The sequence below is a fragment of the Capricornis sumatraensis genome, chromosome 15, assembly GCF_032405125.1.
Source record: "Capricornis sumatraensis isolate serow.1 chromosome 15, serow.2, whole genome shotgun sequence".
NCBI classification, from domain to species: domain Eukaryota; kingdom Metazoa; phylum Chordata; class Mammalia; order Artiodactyla; family Bovidae; genus Capricornis; species Capricornis sumatraensis.
The window spans coordinates 36,441,531-36,464,878 of NC_091083.1; the positions used below are offsets into that span (position 1 = coordinate 36,441,531).

Here is a 23,348-nt window from a genome sequence, read left to right on the forward strand (position 1 = left end):
ATGCAACGAACGTCCAGTACAGCAAAAAAAAAAAAAAAACACACACACACACACACTTTTTAAAAAAGAAATCGAGTAGCTTAAACAATAACCATTTTATTACATCTCATGATTTCATGGATCAGGAATTTGGGCAGGCCTCAGCTGGGTGATTCTTCTGCTCCAAGGGTGCCAACTGGGATTACTCACTGGTACTCAACTGTCGAGTGTGCTGGTCTGGACAGTTCAAGGTTCCTCCCTTGTCTGATGCCTGGGTGGGGATGGCTGGAAGGTTGGGATCAGCTGGGTCTATTGACTCTGACATGGTACTCTCTTTGTAATTGGTCTTCTCACGTGACATGTTAAAATTCCTCAAAAGAGTGTTTCAAGAGACCTAAGCGGAAGCTACAAGACTTCTCATCTAGTTTCAGATAGCATGCAGTATCATACTTCTACCACCTTGTACTGGTTCCAAGTGAGTTAAAAGAACTACCAAGATTCAAGAAGAGAGTGGGGACTTCCCTAGTGGTCCAGGGGTTAAGAATCTGCCTTGTAATGCAGGAGACTTGTATTCAATCTCTGGTCCGGGAACTAAGATCCTGCCTGCTGCAGGGCAACTAAGCCCACATGCCACAACTAGAGAGTCTGTTTGCCACAATGAAAGATCCCCATGATGCAACAGAGATCCTGAGTGCTGCAACTGTAGGCCTGAGACCCCTTGGAGGAGCGCATGGCAACCCAGTGTTCTTGCCTGGAGAACCCCATGGACAGGGGAGCCTGGTGGGCTACAGTCTATAGGATTACACAGAGTGAGACATGGCTGAACAACTTAGCACACATGCACAGCCAAATAAATAAGTGAATAGATAAAAAAAGATTCAAGGAAAATGGCTGCACAACAATGAGATACAAGTAGGCATGGGTCACTAGAGCACCATCTTTGGAGGCTACCTCCACAATGGAGATTTAATGTTCTAAATCTGTATAGGTGAAATACCGCTCACATTTTCATAAGGAAAACAATTATGTTAGTGAGTCTCAAACTGTAGTCTTAAGGAAACCTACTGTCTCACTGTTCATGTTGAATAATGTTGATCTTTCATATATTTGGAATAAAAACTGAGATAAATCATTTTTTAAAAATCAATCTTTTGTTTCCCTATGAAAATATTACTTAAACCCTATTGTTTGATATTCCTCACTTGTGTGATGGAACAATTTTTTGAAATATTTTGTTTTTGGGAATTCCTTGGGGGTCCAGTGATTAAAACAGTGTGTTTACTGCCAGGACCCAGGTTCAGGCCCCTTGAGGAACTATTAATAAGATCCTGCAAGCCACTTTGTGTGGCCAAAAAACAAGAAAAAAACATTTTGTTTTTCACATAGCCTTTTTTCCTTCCTGGTTCTGTGTGGAGTCAGGCTCTTTGCGCTCACTCGCCTAGAAGTGGGGTGTGTGTCAGATTCCAAAGCAGAAAGCTCTCGTAGATACTTCCCTTTCTGGATTTTGTTTTCATAAAGCCTGAGCTTCCAAAATCTGTCGTGCACAAAGAGGAAAGAGGTGAGAGTTGAAAGGCACCTAAAGGACGCTGAACAGCAGAGCTTCCCAGAGCTTCACAGCTTAGCCCTTCCATCCACCTCGTTTCTCTCACCAGACCTGTGAAACTACCTGAGTCACTTCTTTGTATCCTCTACTCCATGGAGCAGTCTGAAAATCACAGCTCTAGAACAATCATTGCTCAGATCTGAATTGGGGAACAACTGGGAATGGTGGAATGGAAGTTGAGGAACTTCAGGTACACAGATGCCCATGTTTCTCTTCTGTAGATTTTTAAAAAATTATTTATTTTAATTGGAAGCTAATTACAATATTGTAGTGGTTTTTGCCATACATTGACATGAATCAGCCATGGGTGTACATATGTCCCCCATCCTGAACCCCCCCTCCCACCTCTGAGATGAAGAAAACAGTGGAGTTACAGGTGACTGAAACTGTTTAAGCCTGGAAATAGGGAAGAATGTTGATGCTGATCATCAAAAACGGAGAGCTGAGTAGTTGCACTCACTATTAGCAGGGAGTAATTTCATCTTTGGAATACTAATAAACCTGAGGTTAAGGGAAAGCATCCTAAACAAGGTGGCCTGCACACAGCTGGAGAGATGGGAACGTCACTCAGGTGAAAAGCTCAGGGCTATAGAGAAGAGACCCCAGCAGTTGTTGAAGTGAGCTCCAACAGCAAAGAGCAGAAGACTGAGGACAGCACCTTAATGAGATCCTGCTACAAAGGTTGAAAACTGGTGACCCGTGGGCTACAACAACCTTCTTCTTTGACTATTGCTTTCTTACTGAAAACGTTGTTCTTTAATATCATAGACTGTCAGAAACTGCCACCCAGAGTTACATCAGTAAGAAGAGAACATTCCATTCTTACCTAAGAGTCTAGGACACAGAGAGGTAGCCTCGACTGATTCTCAAGCCAGGTGCAGAGCTGTGGTAAAGGGGTTTCTGGAGACAATACTCCACATCTATCTTAACTTTGTAGTTAAAAGGAAACAAGACTTTTTGGGTCCACTTGTAGTCCAGATCTGGTATCAAACAGCACCGCTTTGTTGGAACCAATCAAAATACAGATTTAAATTTACCTAAACACCACAATTTCCCCAAAGCTCTGTAACAACTCCATCCTTTTCTGTGTTTGGTGAGATGTCCCAAGATGCCTAAGGTGTGAACTCTTCCCCCTTTGCTGTGGATCAATAAACCTGAATCTTAGACTCTGGATTCATTTCTGCAAGCATTAGCATGATCAGGGGAGGACAGAGAACAACTGGAGGCTCTCATAGTACACTCCTTTAGGATTGATTGGTTTGATCTCCTTGCTGTCCAGCAGACTCTCAAGAGTCTTCTCCACTCAATCCTAAAGGAAATCAACCCTGAATATTCATTGGAAGGACTAAAGCTGAAACTCTAATATTTTGGCCACTTGATCCGACGAGCTGACTCATTGGAAAAGACCCTGATGCTGGGAAAGATTGAGGGCAGAAGGAGAAGGTAGCGACAGAGGATGAGATGGTTGGACAGCATTACTGATTCATTGGACATCAGTTTGAGCAAACTCCAGGAGATAGTGAAGGACAGGGAAGGCTGGTGTGCTTCAGACTGTGGGGCTGCAGAGTCCCACACGACTTAGCGACTAAACAATAGTACACGCCTCTATTTTTTTTCTAATTGTTTTTTTATTTTTGGCCACACTGCAGCAGCATGTTGGGTGGGATCTTAGTTTCTCCACGTGGGATGGAACCCCTGCCCCCTGCATTGCAAGGCGGATTCTTAACTACTGGAGCACTAGGTAAGTCCTACACTCTTCCATTTTACGAACAAAAATAGGGGACTAGGATTAGCGGTCCTAGTTGTCTTTGCAGTTTTTCTGTCTTCACACTCCAGATGTGGAGACTGATGAGTTCCATAGGATTATTACGGAGTCATTGGCACCGCCAGTTCCCCGGGGGTCTTCTCCGACCTTACCCTACTGTTGCACTTTTCTTCAGCACCTTCTAGTCCTCAGACGAAACTTCCTTTTTCTTATTCCTGTCCCCCAACCCCCTCTCTTAGGAATGAGCAACCGCTTGAACCATAAGCCACGTCCCGCCCTTCATTCAAATCTTCCTTTTTCTGGCAAAGCTCTCTAAAAAGGTGGGCTAGAAATCAATGTATCTCCAGACAAAACAGAAAGCGAACACGTCCTAACAGGAATATAGTTTTTCACTTAAACTACAACGTCAAGCACTTTTAACAAAGTCCCTTGTCCTCTACAGAAAAAAACGTTAGGGCACTGCTTAACTCCCTAGAATCCCCTGCGGGGTCGATAGCTCACTCTGCGCTTGCGCGTCCGGTAACTTGGCCCTGCAACCCCGGCGTGGAGCAGCGGCGCGGCCACGGATTGGTCGCCGGGGCGCCGGTCCGCCGCGCGTGCGCAGTTCTCTGTCCGCGCCGCCCATCCCGCCGCCAGTCCGCGGCCTCAGGAGTGGTCAGCCGGCGAGCCGACAGCCGGGCAGGCTGAAGGTGGGCTCGGCCTGCTGTCTCCCAGGAAGACAAGGGGGCTCGCGCTCCCGGTCTCCGGGATTCCTCAGCCCAGCAACCTGCCCCGCCAGTCAAGGGAGAAGCTGAAGAGGCCCCGCCGCCGCCATGGCTGCCATGATGGGTCGGAAGTGAGCCTGTGGGTGACCGTGCCGGCCCGGGCGCTGCCGCCCAGGTCCCGGCCGCCCCGCCGGTGAAGCGCGACGCCGCGGACCGCGGGCCCTCGGCCTTCGCCACGCTAGCCCCCTCGGCTCGGCCTACTTCCTCCAAGACTGAGCGGCGGGGAGTGGCTCCCGGCCTCCGGCCCCGGCAGCCGGGAAGATGGCGGACCCGGCCGAGTGCAACATCAAAGTGATGTGTCGCTTCAGACCGCTCAACGAGTCGGAGGTGAACCGCGGCGATAAGTACATCGCCAAGTTTCAGGGAGAAGACACGGTCATGATCGCGGTGAGTGCCCCTGCCCCCACCCAGGCTCCCTCCTTCGGGCCCGGCCGCCCCGGGAGCTGAGAGAAGTGGGGAGTGAGCGGAGAGCGAGCTTTGGGGCGCCCCAGCCTCCCCAGTGGGGTCCGACGGCCTAGGGGAGGGGCTCGGCGCCTCGTCGGGTGCTCCGGGGTCGCCCCTCCCCGGTCTGCAGCGCCGGGGACGGGAGGCACCCGCCCTGGGTCCCGGGCACTCCCCTACCTGGGGCGCGGGTGGAGCTGTCGAGGAACCAGTTGAGTGCTCGTTCGCCGGCTTTCTGTGCGCCTGCAGGTTCTGATGTAGATTTAGTCGGTGTGTCGGACCTCCTTCCCCTCAGATTCATCATTCATAAAATAAATCAGAGTTCGGGCGAGAACGTTGGGATCTGCATTACCGAACTTTAAATAGTAATGATATTTAGTCTTAAATCTTTAATGTGCGTTAGGCCGTCTTGTTTCCTCCGTGGAGAAGGAAAACCATAACTAACAGTCGCAGTTATGCTGGTACCTTCAGTGTTAACCCAACCCGCTTTTTGAGTTTATAGTCACAAATGGCGAATCCAGGGCTTGTAGAAAGTAGTTTTCTTTTGAAATCGAAGCGCTCGATTTTGTCTCATCCGCCAACGGATCTCGCCGATCAACGTTGGGTTAAATAAGTAACCAAGAGACTCACTTGGTTTTATGGGGTAGCACTCCGGGAAAGAGTGTTTTAACTTTTCGTGTGTATATCAAAATATTATAAAAGCAAATTTAAAAAAATATATATATATATATAAAATTTGATCAGTAAACTAGATTTCTTGTTAGTATCAGATTCCTACTTCTACAATTAGGATCTGCCTTGAAGAAAAATGACTTCGATAATCACAAAGATGGTGAGATAATGTCTTTTGTAACGTGAAACATAACGTGAAAGGTCTTGAAAATAATTCCCAATTCAAGGAGATTAAAATGGAGAGTAAGATAACTGCCTACAGAACAGTGAACTCTGACAAAAAATTAAATTCCTCTTTCTTGCTGATGCCATCTTTCTACATTGCTATCACGCCCCCCAATTTTAGTGTTAACTTTTTCACCTTTCCATTTAGCATAAGTTTAAATATCTTAATGTAGAAATGGGACAGAAATATCACAGGAGATGGAACATTGAAGGTTAGAAGCATTGACATGTAAGACAGAACTCAAGTTCCTTGAATTTTTATGTGAAAGTTTCCAAGTTCCGCTCTAGAAGATTAATGTCATAGCTCCACATTGCTTGGGAGGGTTTTGGCAAACAAGTCATTAGGTTCCTAATAACTGCCAGCTCTTACTGTGTGAAGACTGTCAGGCTGGTTCTTTGTTAACAAGTCCACAGAAAAACCCTTGCTATACATGACATCATGCAGAGGCCAAGAAGTTATGCACAAAACTAATCATCCTTTTCCTTCAGGATGAGATATTTCACATGATTTTAGAGGATGCTCACTAGGCCTGGATTGTTAGTTGGCCAACACTAGTAGGCTATTAGTTTCTCGTAGGATTTTTGTGATTACTCAGCCTCTACAGTGGTTGACATAACCAAGCTATTTTCCTTTCAGGTTTGTGTTAAGGCTGTTTTATTTCTTCAGATTTTTTTTTGTGTGTGGGTATTTACACAAACCTATAGTATTATGAAAATTTATTTGTTGTAATGGTAAGATTTAGGATTCACAAAATGTTTTTTGGTTAGGTTAGAAGATAGCCTTCTATTGCAGGCCAAATATGACATAAGATAGGAGGAAAGAATTAAAAGAAAATAAACAATTACCACAGGAAGCACACATTTATTTTAGGTTGTTTTCCTTTGGATAAAGTTATTTTAAGTTCCTTACTTAGGTTTCCTTAGTACTTAAGTCAGTTCAAGTGGTGATATTAAACATCATGGACAGGTAATTTAGTCATGAATCAGTAATGTACAGTTAGTTGACTTTTACATAAACTGGTAAGCATTTTAGTCGTTTCAGGTTTTTATTTTTTTGTTTTTATGTATGACAACTGAGTGTGATATAGCTTTAGAAAATGTAAGGCAACATGTTTAGTTCATTACTTTCAGAAACCAGTCTTTTGCATATAGAAGTCATTAATTACTCTGAGATCTCTTTAAAAAAATTTTTTTAAGTGCATTCTTTAATTTTTTCTTTTAAAGTTATCTGAGTATTTGTAACGGCAGCTAGAAGTGGAAATAGAAACCTCTAGGTAAAGTCATCTCTTGTTTTTTCTTCATTTTACTGGATACTCACCCTGATTCAAAGTAAATAGATTAAGAAGGAAATGCTGCGGTGCAGCATTTAAAATTAAATTGTCTGAAATAATTTAAAAACATTTTGTACACAGCCTTCTGGTTAAATCAAAATTTAAAAAATAAGTATTTTAGGGTGTTACCTAATTGTAAGTATAATCAGTGCTCACAAGGAAGGTAATTTTTTAGGATTCTGATTTTCATCTAAGTTTAGTTTCCAATATATTGTCCGAACTTTTTTCCTGTTACTCACGTAGTCAGTGATTTTAATGTGATGTGACCCCATAGCTGTGTAATCTTGCAGTGTTTTTCTGTGCTTTGCAGCCTTTGTACAGATATATATATATATATTTTTTGGTAATTAAATGCTCAGTGAAGTGCTATACATATCACATACTGAATGAAATAGAAATGTGTTATTTTTTGAAGATCTTTGACAGTGATATGGTAAAACTCTTTGCTTTAGATAAGCAAACTTGTGATCCACAAAAACTGGGGCACGGGGGAAACGCCTTCTGGAGTTCAAAGGAGCCAGCTGAAAACACTGAATAAAAGAAATCAATAAGAAAAGTTATTCCTTCATCTGTTTATGCATCATAAAAGTGGAACATGCATACATGCATCACGTATCTTTACTATCTATCATTCCTTAAATGGTATACTGTAGAGGCCGCCAGAATCCAAAACGGACTGTTGTGGTTCATTGAAATTAGACCTAGTTCTTACCTCCAGCACAGCACAGTTTCCCTTTCAAATGAATGATGATTTGATGTTCGATCCTGATTACCTTATATATGAAAATAGAAAAAAGGAGCCATCATAATATACCTTTACAGCTGCAGAATGTTAGCCCACAATCAGTGTCTAACTAAGGAAAATCTAATATGATGTAATCCCATGTGATCTGAAAATCACTATCCAGAATTCCAGAGAAAGACATATTCCTGCCAGAAGTGTGTCCTTTGTAACCAAATTTGGTGTTCAGCCTGGTCTGTGCAGATTCAGATAGGAACCACTCAACTTAAGAAATCTAAGGTAAATAAACATTCCTGTTTGGTTTTGTCTCCTTGAAGCCTAAGTTAGATGTGAATACATCTTGTGTGTTGGAGTATTTTTGAAGATACACATTTTTAAAGGCTGCATAATGTATATTTCAAGACCAAGGGCCAAATTTTTAAAGATATGGATATCCAGATCATGAGTGTTTAATTTATTTGAAAGATTATTAGTTATGGGATGTACCTTTGTTATAGACCATTAGAAATAGTTTTTATGTTTCACAAGTCTCATTTTTCATCCAGGAAGCCAGGATCACATTTGCTTTATTTAAGAAAATTATAATTCAGTTTTGGAATTAAAGTAAGGCTATTTTGTCAGCTTAATACTAAGCACTGAAGATAGTTTTTTATTTAACAGTGGTATAACTTCAGACACAACTTAGCCACTAAACCACCAACTTTAAAAAGTCACTCAATCCCAGCTTTATTATCTTTATATCTGCATGTTCATATTATTCTAATACAGTGGTAGTTTGCATATTTGGTGTGAGGTGATGCCTGAATAAACAGCTGCATAAAGTATCAGCTTTTGAGGCAGACTTTATATTACCTGTTATTTTTGGCATATCTTTTTTTAAATGTTTGTGAGCAGTTTAGTCGATGTAAAACTGAAGATAGGACTTCAGTGGTGTTTGTTCTTTTTATCGTTTAAATGTTTATTTTAATAAAATAATCATTTGCCTTATTTTGGAAGGATGCAGTTGTCATACTGTTACCTAACTTCTACTGATTAACTTGTTTCTTCAAGCAAAATTAGAATTATTCGTGAATTCGCTAATGGTGGAGGCTGTCTCTGTTTCAATTCAGTTAACATTACTGATCACTTATATTCAGTTCTCCTATATAAGTGCTTAGCTTACTGTTCGAGAATTTATCCAGCCTTCTCCTCTGTTGTGCTTTGTCCCTTACTCTCATACTAATTAAATGTCATTTCTAAAATTGTGTTACTCGCTTACAGTATCTCATACCATGTCGTCATTTGGTCACTAAGTCATGTCTGATTCTTTGCAACCCCATGGACTCCAGCATGCCAGGATTCCCTGTGCTTCATGATCTGCTGGAATTTGCTCAAACTCTTTTCCACTGAATCGGTGATGCCATCCATCTCATCCTCTGTTTTCTTCTGCTCCTGCCTTCAATCTTTCCCAACATCAGGGTCTTTTCCAATGAGTCGCTCTTTGTATCAGGTGGCCAGAGTATGGAGCTTCAGCATTAGTTCTCATACCTTATAGATTCTAAATAAATGTTCGCTGAGTAAATGAAGAGAGAAAAATACTTTTTTTTTGATAGAACAAAATATAAGTATAGTTTATTTCTGTTATTTTGTACTTGTGTTTTCAGAATTATCAGGAATACATCTTGTGCCATCAGTGAAATAGTAGATTGTCTTTTATTAGCCACACCTGTAGATTTGAATGTCAGTGTCTCGGAATCTTAGCAGAAGGACACTTTATGTGTGTTGTAGCCAAAGAATAATCAGACGTTGAGAAGCCTACATTTAATTGATGCCAAAGGGAGGTCATCTGAGTATATCCTTCAGGAATGCGTTCAGCTGCAGAGAGAAAACAAACAAACAGATGGTGGTTTAAATAAATAAGAGGTTATTTTTCTTACATAGGAAGTCTGGAGATGGACCTTTACTTCTTGCTGACTCAGTTACCCTCTGTCATCCTTAGTTATTGACTTGTCATCATCATATCTGTCTTGTTTGCAAGATGCATGCTCCAGTTCCAGACATTCATCCCAGAAAGGAGAAAGGGCAGCTTTGGCTGAATTGATTCTCGGACACCTCCCAGCAGACTGTCACTTCATAGGGTTTAGAGCTGGGTCACGTGGCCAGTAGTTACAAGGAGACTCAGGTAGCAAGTGGTTAGTTTCCAGCCTGTCTGGTGGGAGGCCAGAAGGGGAATTGGGAATGGCTTTAGCCTTTAGGGGCTGTTTGTGTCATTGTTAGTGTTATTCCAAGCTTTGGGGAGGGGAATTGTGGGGTATAGTTTCTAAAAACTATGATCTTTTTTAGCTAAGACCCTAGGCAGTATTCTACAAGGTGAAGGATTTTTTCTGGGGTCACGATTGTTTATTTTGGGGCCCAGCTCCCTTCCTTTACTTTAGAAGAGACTAGAGAGCTGGCACGGAGAAGGCAATGGCACCCCACTCCAGTACTCTTGCCTGGAGAATCCCAGGGAGCCTGGTGGGCTGCCGTCTGTGGGGTCGCACAGAGTCGGACATGACTGAAGAGACTTTGCAGCAGCAGCAGAGAGCTGGCACACACTTACTTTCAGTTCTGAGAACCCTCGTGCTCCCTCACTCATCTTTAGATGCTTACTTTCTCTCTCAGATTACTAATTGTTCCTGCCAGCTTTTAAACTTGCTCGGATCTTGCCCATCATAAAACATAGCTTTCTTTGAGCCACAGCTAGATTTCTGTTCAGTTACCTCCTGTTCTTTTATCACCTCTTTCCAATCTGATCTTTGTCATTGGAGTCTTCAATTTTGCCTTGACCTCTCCACTATGTATGAGATAGTCACTTCCTCGAAAATTCTTCCTTAACGTGCATGGATAGTATACGCTCTGATTTTCATTTCATGCCTCTGGCTCCTTCCCAAGCTGTATCAGCTGTGCTCAAATTGTGTTCTCTAGGCCCTTTAAGGGATCCACAAAATCAAAACTATTAAAAATAATGTTAAAATGTGTTAGTTGCCTTTTTAACCATGTTGACATTTGATTTGTGCATCCTTGCACTTGAGATTGAAAAACATCCTTTGGTTTCTTGACTCTCCAAGTTCTTTGAACCTCGGGATCCTTAAGCATCTTGTTCCCAGTGCCTGGAGTACTTCCCCACACTCACTCTCTCTCGTGAGTAGCATTGACGAGACTGACAGTTGGTGTGCTCTTTATTCTTTGGTTTACTAACATCCCTTCTCCAGAGTGATTCTCTGCTGTTCTTCTGCCTTCCCCAGCTTAGGTTCTCCCCTAAGTGCTGTCATAGCCCTTCTGAAGTACCCTGTTGTGCAGGATGGAATTCTAGTCACTTAATTATTTGTCTGATATCTGCCCCACTGTTATTTCCACTAAAGCAGAGAGTGAATCTGTCATGGTCATCCTTGTAGTGTGGTGTCCAGCATAACTGGCATTCCATAAATACTTCAATGGATGAACGGTTGAAATGCTGTTGCACTGCATTGAAAAGCTGAATGGGATAATGGAAGGAAACCTGAACTGAAAGGAGACTTGAGATTGAATTTTAATTTTATCGTTTACATATTTGGACCTTTCACGATTCTAATTCCTTATCTGCAGGATGAGTTAGTGTTGAAAATAGAGTCTCTGTCTGCCAGAAAAGAGACTCATTAAGTAAAAATCACTCAACAGTATGAGTGCCCACCATAGTAACACTTAATTTCTGTGCTGGGCCTTGGAAATACAACAGAGATTAAGACAGACATACTTGGTTTTGTGGAGTTTATTTAGTGGGTTTGTTCCTGGGCCCTAAGTAAGGACTTTTCCAGAAAGGTTCGAAGTGATGCATCGTAGGTATCCTATTTTGAAGGTTAAATATATGGTGATGTCTTTAAAGGAGCTTAGAAATGTCTGTTCACATTTAATTTGTGTAGTTGAAGCTTTTGTTTCTGTTTTTTAGTCCAAGCCTTATGCATTTGACCGAGTGTTCCAGTCAAACACATCTCAAGAGCAAGTGTATAATGACTGTGCAAAGAAGATTGTTAAAGGTAAATATATTATACCTTCTAAGTCATCCCAGCAGTAAGTCCAGTTTTGTTCGTGATCTCTTCAGTTTACCCAGCTTTCTTTTTTTTTCATTTTACCTTCCCTTTCTTTTTAGTTAGTTGCAGAAGTTCAAATAATAAAAAGGTCAAATATAGTTAAACCGTATTGCTCAAATTTCATGAAATAATTTATGTAATGTTGTACACATATCCTTGGAATATGCAGTTCTATTAAATATTCCCAAGAGAGTTTCTAAGGTAGCTGTTCTAGAAATATAGCAGCATGAGAATGAAGACAAAATTACTAGACAAGTTTCTATAAAGTAATAGGAAATGGCAGCCTGTCATTCTCCTGTTCCAGTGTTATTCCTTCCCCAGGGACTTGCCCTGTAGTCAAATGAGAGACCCTTGAGGAATTCACCAGAGGTGCCAAAGATGAGAAAAGTGTGCACATTGCTATTAATACCATTAACCTATGCTAAGATATTTTCTAAAAACAGAATCTTAGAGCTGAGAGGGTGTTGTGATTATCTGGATTTATTAATAAACTTTATAAAAATAAGTGCAGAAATATATCAAAAGGATCTGATGATTAAATAACTATTGCTTTGTGAAATGATTTCTTTCACTCTTTGACAGCTCTAATTGTTAAAAAATACTTCTCAGATTGAGGCAGCATCTGTCGTCTTGTATTGTTCACCGAGCTAGTGGGATTGGGATTCAGTATCAGGTGGTTAGGTTAGGATTAAGTAGGAACACAGACATTTCATCCAGTAACAGGGGGAAACAGAGTTTATGGGTAGAAGTAGGTCCATACCTGTGATGGAAGGAAAATGTTCATTTCATATTAATTTCATTTTGTCTCTGATACAGGGAACAGAGTTGTTAACAGAGAGGGGGAATGGGGGAGGAAGTGTGAGGAAAAGGTATGAAGTCGTCTAGCAGTGTGGAAGTGAATGGATTAGGGAGATGTGGCAAGATTGCCAGGTAGCATTTAGAACGCACTTGAGGTTAGCTGCCAGAGAGTTGAGTGTACCCAGTTGTGGGTTTACCTAGTCCCTGTGAGTTTGCCAGGAAGTACACAAGAAGGAGAGGAGGGCAGGAGATGTAGTCAGGAGAGTGATGCTAATGGTGAACTGTGGAATCTAAGCTGGCTGAGGGGGAGAAGGATGCAGGTTGCTAGGGAAGGGGGTGATTTACTATGGGACAGTGAAAAAAGATGGTAAAATTACAGTCTCAGTGGAGTGAAAGGTTTGCTGAAATCAGGGTAATAGAAGAAGTAAAAGGAAGTGAATACTTGATGCTCGGAAGGCAGTGCAGTTGGTAGTGAAAGGAGTGTGACCATGGACTTGGTATCTACAGGAGAAAAGGATAAGACCGTGGAGAAAATGAGGGTAAGGATCTTAGAGGCCAGGTTGTCATCTAGTACACGGACATCTAGTAATGGGATCACTCACTGCTTAGACGTGAAACCACCAAGGGTTATAGCAGGAATGGGATCGGTGTGAGAAGGTGGACAGGAGGGAGAATTAACTGGGATTCTGTAAACAATTTCGAGAAAGAGGAATAGACAGCATTATCTTCTGTTGTAAGCGTCAAATAGTTTTCCACATGGATCTCTCTGTCAGGGACGCAGTTATGCTACATTCTTTGATTTTGGTGTAGTTTTGTCATCAGTACAGCATAAGATTACTTTAGTTTTTTTAATAATATAAAGTTATTGATTCATGAATTAACGGGCAGTTTAAATGTATGAATCATTTTCATATCCGCTCCAGCCAGCATTAGACCCGGTCTGCACTTGAGTATTGTAGATTTTAAAATCTGCATGCAAGCCTTTAAAGTGCAGATTCTATTCTGTCATTTTAGCTCATAATCCTATTTTGAGTTTTGTTCTTACAGTTGTATTACTAGGGATCTAAATTGGCTATCAGCCTGTTTTGATAAGTCTGTTACAGTGTCAAGGATATTGAAGGCATTTTTTTTTTTAAGGTCATTAAGCACACTGGAGTTTGGAAAGTATTACTATGAATCATTTAAAAGTGCTTAATGGACCATGGTCCTTAGCCTAATCTTCTAAAAATGGAATATGGCTGTTGGCGGTTATTTAATCACACTGGATATTTAACTAACTTAAAATTCTCCTTCCTGTACATTTGTCTAATTCTTAGCTTGGCAACATAGTCTCAAGAATATGATGGAAAGCTTGCATCCTTTTGTGAAATCATGGTGCATGACTGGTTTTTCCTCACATACTAGTTGAGTGACCAGTAAATGAGATTAGTTCAGCCATAGTTTTTCCTTAGTGAAATTTTGGTGTACTTGTCTGCTGTTCCCAGAATCTATCATTTTTCACTTTTTGAAAATGAGTGTAGTATTTGCAAGTTAGTCATCTTCTTTTACCTCTGTTCTCTGTGACTTTCGTGAAATGTTTGTCCTTGGGATGTAATTCTCTTAAAACTAGATACTTGAGCTCATTTAAAACCATTCTTTGACCATCCTACCCACCTCAATCCCAAACTCCCTCTTAGCAGTGTTTTTTCTGTTCATTTTGCAGATGATGTTGTAGAAAATGGTATACGTCATTTACTGACATAGGCATCTCTTTTAGGCATTGCAGGTCTACTCATTCGTTACTCTTCTTCTGAACATTTTAAAAGCTCTCTTTAGGGCCTTAGTTTTTGTTTTTGTAAAATTCGCTTATCCCGGGCTTAACCTTTCTCACATTGTTATAGTGATTTTATCTCTTTTGTACATTTCTCAGTGATGCAGTCTCTTAACAAGAGGCTTATACCTGCTTTTTCAGAACTCTGTGGTCTGTTGTCCTGACGTCTAGAGTACTTGTTAAGATGACTTCATCCTTTTTTTTTTTTTTTTTTAATCTCTGTCCTTTTCCTCAACATTTTGATCCCTTTTACTTTTTACCTTTTACAGAAGATTTCTGCTTTACTGTTTGGAACCGAGTTCTGAGTGGCAGTTCCCTTCTTAGCAATGTGATTAAGAGCACAGGCTTTGGAATCAGACAAATGGGGTTGAAGTCTAGGCTTTGCCACTATTTAGCTTTGTGACTTGTGGCAAGTCCCTCAAGCTTTGCAAATCTTTGTTTCCTCTATAATAAGCGTAGTGTAAGGATTTAAAAAGATAAAGGTTTTCACTCAGGACCTGGTAGATAGCAGCTCAGGACCTGGTAGATAGCAACTGCTGTTCATTTCCTTTATCCTCTAAGAAAAGAAATTACTTTCCTAGTTCACTCTGAACTAAGGATAATTACTTAGCCACAACTGAACTTGGGATAATTCATAACCTGTATAGATACTTTCACTCTATAAAATTAGAGTTCAAACAAGTTACAATGGAAGGTTTCTGTCTGTCTCCCTGTGCCGGCTTTGTAATTTATAGAAAGATATCATGGGGCTATGACAGTTTCCTTTTATTTTCACCCAGAAACTCTCTACCACTTTGGAGGAGCCTGGTTGTAGTAGCTGGTAGAACTTGTCCTGGACAAGATACAAGTGAGGTGGAGTTTCTAATAAATACATAGATTTAAGGAGAGTGACATGGTGGGGGAGAATGATGAGGTGTGAGGACAGAAAAATCAGTTAAATCATGGCAGGTTGGACTTGGGACACTCATTGGCACACAGATCAAGTAGAGGGCCATGGTTAGAAACTGGTAGGCAGGGATCAACACAGTGTTGGGTGAGTTGGTGTTTCTCCTGAGATGTGGACTCAAGGAGCAAGCTTCCAGGTGTGAGGTGAGAGCAGCTAGTGTTCTCTGGGTCCCTCAGCGTCCACCAGGGTTGCGTAGTTTCATAAATTTATCTACAAGTATTTAACTTATGTGTAGGGCTATAACCTTTTCCTTTTTGTAGATTCATTAGATAATTTTTTTTTTCTTTTGAACATGGTTTATCCACTTGCATTCTCTTGAGTTCTGAACCTGAGTGATGTCTACCAGTTGGTTTCCCTGGTGTAAAGTAGTTGTCATTTGTTTAGCATTTGCTGTTTGCCAGGCATCTTACCAGGCCTCCTCCGATTCCCTGGTTTCCCACCATAGCTTTCTTCCCTGGACTGTCTGCCACTGTATCCATTTTAATTTTTCCAGATGTAGCCTGCCATGTGTTTATTTTGGTTCCTCTGTTCCTTGAGAGGTAGTGTGGTAGCTAAGAGAGCATGTCTTTGGAGCCAAGACTGGCTGGAATGCCTCCCAGCTCTACCTTACTAGCTGTGGAACTATAGGCCACAGTTTCTCAGTTTTCTCATCTGTAAAATGGGAATAAAATAGTGCCTTGCATAGAGTTTTGTGAGGATTAAATACATTAATACATGAAAGATTATTAGAGCCTCAGGGCTTCCCTGGTGGCTCAGTGGTAAAGAATCCACCTGCCAATGCAGGAGTTGCAGATTCTATCCTTGGGGCTGGAAGATGCCCTGGAAGAAGGAAATGGCATCCCTCTCCAATATTCTTAGCTGGGAAATCCCACGGACAGAGGAGCATGGTGGACTACAGTCCATGTGTGGCAAAGAGTTAGACATGATTTAACAACTGAACAGCATAGAACCTGACATATAATGCCTTCAAATGTTAGCAGTAATAATTTTATATGACTTCTAATGCTCACAGCCTTACCCTGAGCAGACATTTTTGCTGATGAGAAAGCTGAAGTTCAGAGAGATTGTGACTTTTAAGAGGTTGTAAGCTATTGCCTGACTTGCTAAGTATGTTTCTCTTGTTTACAAAGTATGAAAGTATTATTTGTCCATAGTTCCACCTCCATCTGTTTCTCGAAAGAAAGGAAAAAGTATAGAGGGGCGGGACTCTTTAGAAAGGTGAGAGAGATTCTCTGTTTTAGTGTTAATAATAGTCATTCAGCAAGTATTTGAGTTCATCCTAAGTGCCAGGCACTGTGCTAGGAGTTAAACACAGCCCTGGCCTCAAGGATTTTATAGGTTCTTGAGGAAGACAGTGGTCAGTATTATGATAAAATGTAGGTGCTACAAGAACACATAGGGTGGGACTCTTACCCAGATTAAAGCCTAAGCTAGTCTCAAGGGTGCACAGGAATAGGAAGGAGAGTGAGGTGTGCCCTCCAGACAGATGCCTGTGGGCTAAGACTGTCCACATGTTGAGGGAAGGCATACATTATGGTATGACTGTGATGTGGAACCATCTGAAATGGTCAGATTCAGCCATTTTTTTAGCAATAAAAACTGTGAGCGCAAGGATAATGGGAGATAGAGTTGAAAAGGCAAACAAGAGCCAGTTCCAAAGGTGCCTAATTTTATTGCTTATAGATGCATACTCTGGGGTTTTCAAAGAGAAGAATATTTTATTTGTGTTTGTTTGTTAAAGGTCTATACTTTTAAAATATTCATTGCATGTAAATTTTACCTCTGAAGAACAAAACTGCGAAACATTGAGTTCTAGCCAGTGGTGTATGCATGCTGGAGTATTTAGATGGAAATGTACTAAAATCTCTGAAATACATTGAATAAATAAAATGGGTGGATGGATACATGATTAAAGCAAACAGTAAAATGATAAAATGTTACTGATAGAATCTTAGTACTGATTATAGGGTTGTTTACTGTAAAATTCATTGTTTTTCTGTATGTTTACACTTTTTTATAAAAAAAACATTGACAAATTACTCTAGAAAGCAAAAGTCAGGAACGGATTTGGAGGTAGGCAGGAAGGGATTATTTTTCTAATTCATAACACTGTTATTACTTTAATGATAGCCTGGTGCCTCTATAAATCAGCTAATCCTGTTTCTATCCCTTGCTCCCAGGACAGAGAGCCTAGATTATAGTTTTCAGTAAACATTTAAAGATTGACTATTCCATAATCTTCTGTTATCATATAAAAGATTTACGGTTTGCTTAAAGTCCCAAATGCAAACATATTGCATACATTTATTATCCTATAAGCCCTCATGTAATGTGTTTCACCTAACACATTTATTTTTAATATGTAGACATACGCTATTTATATGATCTTAGGAAAGTCATTTATTCATTCATCTACCAGTATTAAGTAGTTTTGTGGTGCTAGGTAATTGGATCATAGCATGGATGAACATTCATGTATAGATCTACCAAAATTTTGGAGTTTATCCTTAGATTTTGTGTGATCGATTAAAAGATCTTTTGCAGAGGGTGTGACATTGATATACAGAGATCAGTTATATATATATAAGAAGTAGATTGGAAAGGGTCTAGTGCTTCTTTTTTAACCCAGACGATTTTGTCTTCAGAATTATTAACAGAAATACTGCAATCTTAATCTGTTTTAACTGTAATTCCTGAAATTATTTTGCTTCTCTTCATGAAACTGGAAAGATATTGAATGAAAGTTTCAAATGTTTGAGATCTCTTAAAATCTTCCCAGAGAAGTAAGTACTAATACCTTCTTTTTCTTATAAATAAATATTTCTATAGCAAATCTAATATCTAGTTAGTCGTGACCAATGTTGGGACCTTTTTTTTCTTTTTTCTTTTTATAAATAGTCAACTTAAAAAAAGACAAGGATTTGCTTGCTTATTACAAATTTATTTTCCACTGTTACCATCTGCTGTTTCCAGCAGAGGCCTCAGTTTGTACTTCGGCTTCCTCTAAAATAGTATATGACTTTATAGTACCTTTCTTTTTACGAAAACAAGGAAAAACAATATAAAAAGTCCCCAACAAACTGAATCCCCCAAACTGGAAACCAGAAGTCACCTTGCTCACTCACATTCCACGACTACTCCTTAGCCTAGTAAAAGAAGCTGCTTAAATGTTAATGGTAAGTCTTGGGGTACACAAAGGGCTAGAAAAAAAAATTGTGTGGTGTTTGTTTTTTATAATTCCATAGAAACTCCCTGATAATTGATTTTGAGATGGGACTGGGCTTGTTATACTTTGTATAATGAGGAATATTGTGGATTTTAACCACCTGTAGGCAACCAATCAGTCTTCCTTCTAAAAGCTAGTTCATAACTGTACATAAACTGGCAGAGCATTTTTTTTCCTTTTAGGTCATGCAAAGCTGTAGAATACTGTTGCATTGACATCTAAGATGTACATTGACAGGAGAGATGATTATAAGCAATGGAATTTAAAATTTGTTTCTTACTGACAATAGACAGTAATTTGGGCTAAAGAGAAAGGAATTCCTTAGGTGAATCCTCAGTAAGAAAATTACTATTATATATTCTTACCAATTTCCCTTAATGGTCTTGCTTAAGGAAAAAAGCCCCCTATGTATTAAATCTCTTATTTTCTCATAGATGTACTTGAAGGCTACAATGGAACCATATTTGCATATGGACAAACATCCTCTGGGAAGACACACACAATGGAGGTAATGTTTTTTAATCAGTATTTGGATGTAGTTTGCAGCACATACAGTGTATTCATTCATTATTTGTGACATTTTATCATGCTTAAACAGCTTTATTTACTCTTTACTGCTTTGTCTCATACAAATTATATACGAGTAACATGGTTACAATCTAATCAGTTCCTGAGTTTGAATAGAAATTGTATATATGATATCATATTGAGCTTTGTTTTATCTGCATAACCACAAAATTGTGCATGTCTTAGAATTAAATAAGAATTCTCTGTCACCTTATAATGGGGAATTTTGAAATTTTTAATGTTTATGTGTTTTCAGTTCTATTTGGAGCACTTAGGTTTTTCTTTCTCTCCTTGGTCGTGTCTCTGCATCTGTCTCATTTCCCAACCTCTAGCCAGGTACTTGTCCCTCTTTGATAATAAGGGCTCCAAAATTATCAGCGCTGCTATTAATAATGAATGTAAACCTGCTCGAGCTTTGCTTCTAGAAAACATCCTATAACCTGCCTCTGGTACAGAGTGTCTGCTTTTGTCATTTATCTGAGCATTCTACATATCTAAAGTAAATGATTGCTTATTTTGGAGTCACTCATTTTCGTCATGTTAAAGTCAGGTAACAGACATTCTTAGCACTTAGATGAATTTGACTTGAAGTAGATAGAATGATGCAGATTTAAATGGTGAGCAACTCACAAACATTTTCCTGGAATGTGTTTATTCGCAAATTGCATCATCTGAATCTAATGATTAAAGAAAAGGCTAAGATCAATTGGTAACCTGATTAGCATACATTATTTATATGTAACTTAACAAAATATCTAACAGTTGAATTGTTTTTTTTTAGGTATTTGTACAGCCACAGTTTTTCACCAAAAAAATAGCAACAATTAGAATTCCTATCCTCTCTTGACTATGAATTGTAAATTAAAAGTTTTGATTTTTTAATTTGTATGTTACAGTTTATTTAGGAACTCTAGTTTTGTTTTCTGTTTAGGGTAAACTTCATGATCCAGAAGGCATGGGAATTATTCCAAGAATAGTGCAAGATATTTTTAATTATATTTACTCCATGGATGAAAATTTGGAATTTCATATTAAGGTAAAATATTGGGGAAAGGTGGTATTTTATTTTATATCTAGAATAATTCTGTTCAATATTTTTTCTTTAAAAATTTTTTTAAAAATTATGGGCAGGTGTAGTTGAAAGATTATTAGAATCTGTAAACTCAGACCCTTCCTCTGACATAGTAAAGGAGTAATCCAAGTCTTTCTTGCCTTAGCTGCCTCCTCTTTAAGATAAAGGAGTTTGTTTTGGTACAAAGCTCAAAAGTTCTGACTAATTAGACCCAACGAGTCTAATTTTAGATGAAGATACCTAGTGGAAAATGCACTTTAGTTACATAAAAGAGCTGAGTGATTTTCAGGCTTCCCATCAGAATATGAGCTGTAGCTGAGTTGTCCCTGGCACTGGTACCTGGCACTCAGGCTGGAGTAAATATTTGATGAATAAGTAAATAAATTACTTTGTAATTTTAAGTGGTTGATTCCCCCCCACTTTGTTTCCTCTGCCCTTTAGGTTTCGTATTTTGAGATTTATTTGGATAAGATAAGGGACCTATTAGATGGTAAGTTAAATTCTTGCTCTTCGAGTTACTGTTGATAGTTGTAAATGTGAGACCGTTTCTCAATAACCTATATGAACCTGACTTGAATTACAGGAAACATTGAAAAATGTTTCTTTCAAAGTTTTAATTGAATCCATTTTAACTTAATTGAAGCATATATTTGTGGGCGCTTCATAGGTAGTAATTAGACAATTGGACTGGAGTTCCAGAGCCTGAGTCCTATGATCTTGTCTTTTCTCAGCTGTCAAACACATTGTCCTTAGCAAACCACAGAACCAATCTGACTTAGTGTTCTTATCTTCAGAATATGAGTGGCAGAGGTTGGCCTGGACCTAAACTTCTCTATAAGTCTTGGTTCTATAGACTCTTGCTTTTGCAGTGATATTTTCATGTTTTTTTAAGTTCATTGTTATTAGGCTGCAGGGGGAGAGAAACAAGAAACAATTGAATTAACTATTTCACAGCCGTTGTTAGCAGTTAGGAAAATGTTAATATTATTTATTTTTCTTTTTCAGTTTCAAAGACCAATCTTTCAGTTCATGAAGATAAAAATCGAGTTCCCTATGTAAAAGTAGGTATAATTCAGAATGTTTAGAAAAGCCCTATAATAACATTTTTTAAAGGGTGATGACATTCTTTAAAAATTTATTTTACAGGGATGTACAGAGCGTTTTGTATGTAGTCCAGATGAAGTTATGGACACCATAGATGAAGGAAAATCTAATAGACATGTAGCAGTTACAAGTAAGTGGCATATTTAGTAATACTAGTTAAGGCATAGACTGCTTTAAAGTTGATTTTTCTTAGGTGAAATAGTGCTTTAGAAATTATTAGTAAGGGAAAGCCTTGTTTGTTGATATTTGGTTGTGTGATTTCTTTGTAGATATGAATGAACATAGCTCTAGGAGTCACAGTATATTTCTTATTAATGTAAAACAAGAGAACACGCAAACGGAACAAAAGCTGAGTGGAAAACTTTATCTGGTGGATTTAGCTGGTAGTGAAAAGGTAAAATCTTTATATTCCGATGGAAGCATTTTTAATGAACTTCAGCTCAGATTTGGGCTTATGTATTTTTCATTGTTAAATCTTGAAAATGTGCGTCAAACTGGGTTTGGTAGTATTTTTGAGAGTTATAAGCATTTATGCCAGTGTCTCGTCATTGCAAATTACTGTCATTTAGGCCATAATCCAATTCTGCCAGTAAGTGTTATCCTTGACGTAGGTGTATGCTTTATTGATAATGTGTTGAATGTATGTCATTAAGAATTTTACTAGGTATCCTTTTCCTAATTTTTGGTGTCTATTTTATTCACACTGACAATGGTCTCCCTCTAAAAACTGCCCATTAATTAATCCTTTTGGATTTTGCCATACTCCTTTTGGAGGATTATTTAAGTATTATATTGTAGTCCTGTACAATCTGATTCTGATTTATGTCAAAATCAAAATAAGTTCAGATGTCTTAATACTGACCTATGTGACCTTTTTTTGTTGTTTGTTCTGCTAATTTGTTTTTTCTTCTGATTAAAGTAACATACCTGCTCCCTTCTACACAAAAATCTTACACACATCCTTCAAAGTCTATCTCTAATTTTGCAGATACAGAGAAGCTGCTTCTTCAGGCATCATTGCTGACATATTATTCTGTTATCTTTGTGTATTTTACATTTTTTAATAGAAGCAAGTTTGCTTATATAAAATTGATATATATAAATTCAGTCTCTCTCTAACCATCACAACATCAACATTGTGCTTTAGTAAATTTTTTAGTTTCATTTTCCCAGTGCATCGAAGGGGGTTAACAAATTAGTAAGCTGTCAATACAAATCTACATGTAAGTAGGTTAATTTCATGAGCACACCTAAAAATAAAATTTGGTATCTCCTTAATCCCATTTTTGTCATGCAAAAAAACCCAAGGTCTCAGAAAAGTCATACTTGATAAATACTGATAGATTAGAGTAAATACTCAGGCTTCCCTGGTGTCTCAGCTGGTAAAGAATCTGCCTGCAATGCGGGAGACGTGGGTTCGATCCTTGGGTGGGGAAGATTTCTCTGGAGAAGGAAAAGGCTACCCACTCCACTATTCTGGCCTGGAGGATTCCATGGACTGTATAGCCCATGGGGTCGCAAAAAGAGTTGGACACAACTGAGTGACTTTCACTACTACTACTAGAGTAAATACTTGGCAAACAAAGTCTTGAAGCTTTCCCTTTTCTTTTTTACTAGTTATTGATGACCTCTGAACGTTTTAGAAAATTAGAATCACTGAAACATAATTTTGTTTTATTCTTTTGCAATCTTATGTATAGGTTAGTAAAACTGGTGCTGAAGGTGCTGTGCTGGATGAAGCTAAGAACATCAACAAGTCCCTTTCTGCTCTTGGAAATGTCATTTCTGCTTTGGCTGAGGGTAGTGTGAGTACACTTGTTTTCTATTTCCCTGTTATCTAATGGGAAGTTAAACATAGATAACATACATACCTGTGGATGTGAGTGAGAGGGATTCACTGGATGAATAGGTATGAATAAGTTGTCTTTTAGGGATTTATTTTATAATATTAGTGTGTATATCCTAATTCCCATTTTAATAACTACAACATATTTTATTACTGAGAAACCCATTTGTCTTCTTTGGTTTTTTGTTTGTTTTTATATGTAGACATATGTTCCATATCGCGATAGTAAAATGACGAGAATCCTTCAAGATTCCTTAGGTGGGAACTGTAGAACCACTATTGTAATTTGCTGCTCTCCATCATCGTACAATGAATCTGAAACAAAATCTACACTCCTGTTTGGTCAGAGGTTTGTTTTTGTTCAGAAAATAT

The 23,348-nt window shown here is 39.0% G+C and overlaps 1 protein-coding gene across 1 annotated transcript in view; it reads left to right on the forward strand.

The window, feature by feature from the left end:
- The first annotated feature begins 4,372 nt into the window (after positions 1-4,372).
- KIF5B (kinesin family member 5B) overlaps positions 4,373-23,348 on the forward strand; it is a 46,270-nt gene continuing 27,294 nt past the window's right edge. The window contains exons 1-10 of the mRNA XM_068987564.1: positions 4,373-4,498; positions 11,466-11,553; positions 18,822-18,895; positions 19,886-19,990; positions 20,468-20,516; positions 21,032-21,087; positions 21,173-21,260; positions 21,400-21,524; positions 22,831-22,935; positions 23,180-23,325. Of these exons, the coding sequence (XP_068843665.1) occupies positions 4,373-4,498; positions 11,466-11,553; positions 18,822-18,895; positions 19,886-19,990; positions 20,468-20,516; positions 21,032-21,087; positions 21,173-21,260; positions 21,400-21,524; positions 22,831-22,935; positions 23,180-23,325 (962 nt within the window). The remainder of the gene's footprint in view (positions 4,499-11,465; positions 11,554-18,821; positions 18,896-19,885; positions 19,991-20,467; positions 20,517-21,031; positions 21,088-21,172; positions 21,261-21,399; positions 21,525-22,830; positions 22,936-23,179; positions 23,326-23,348) is intronic.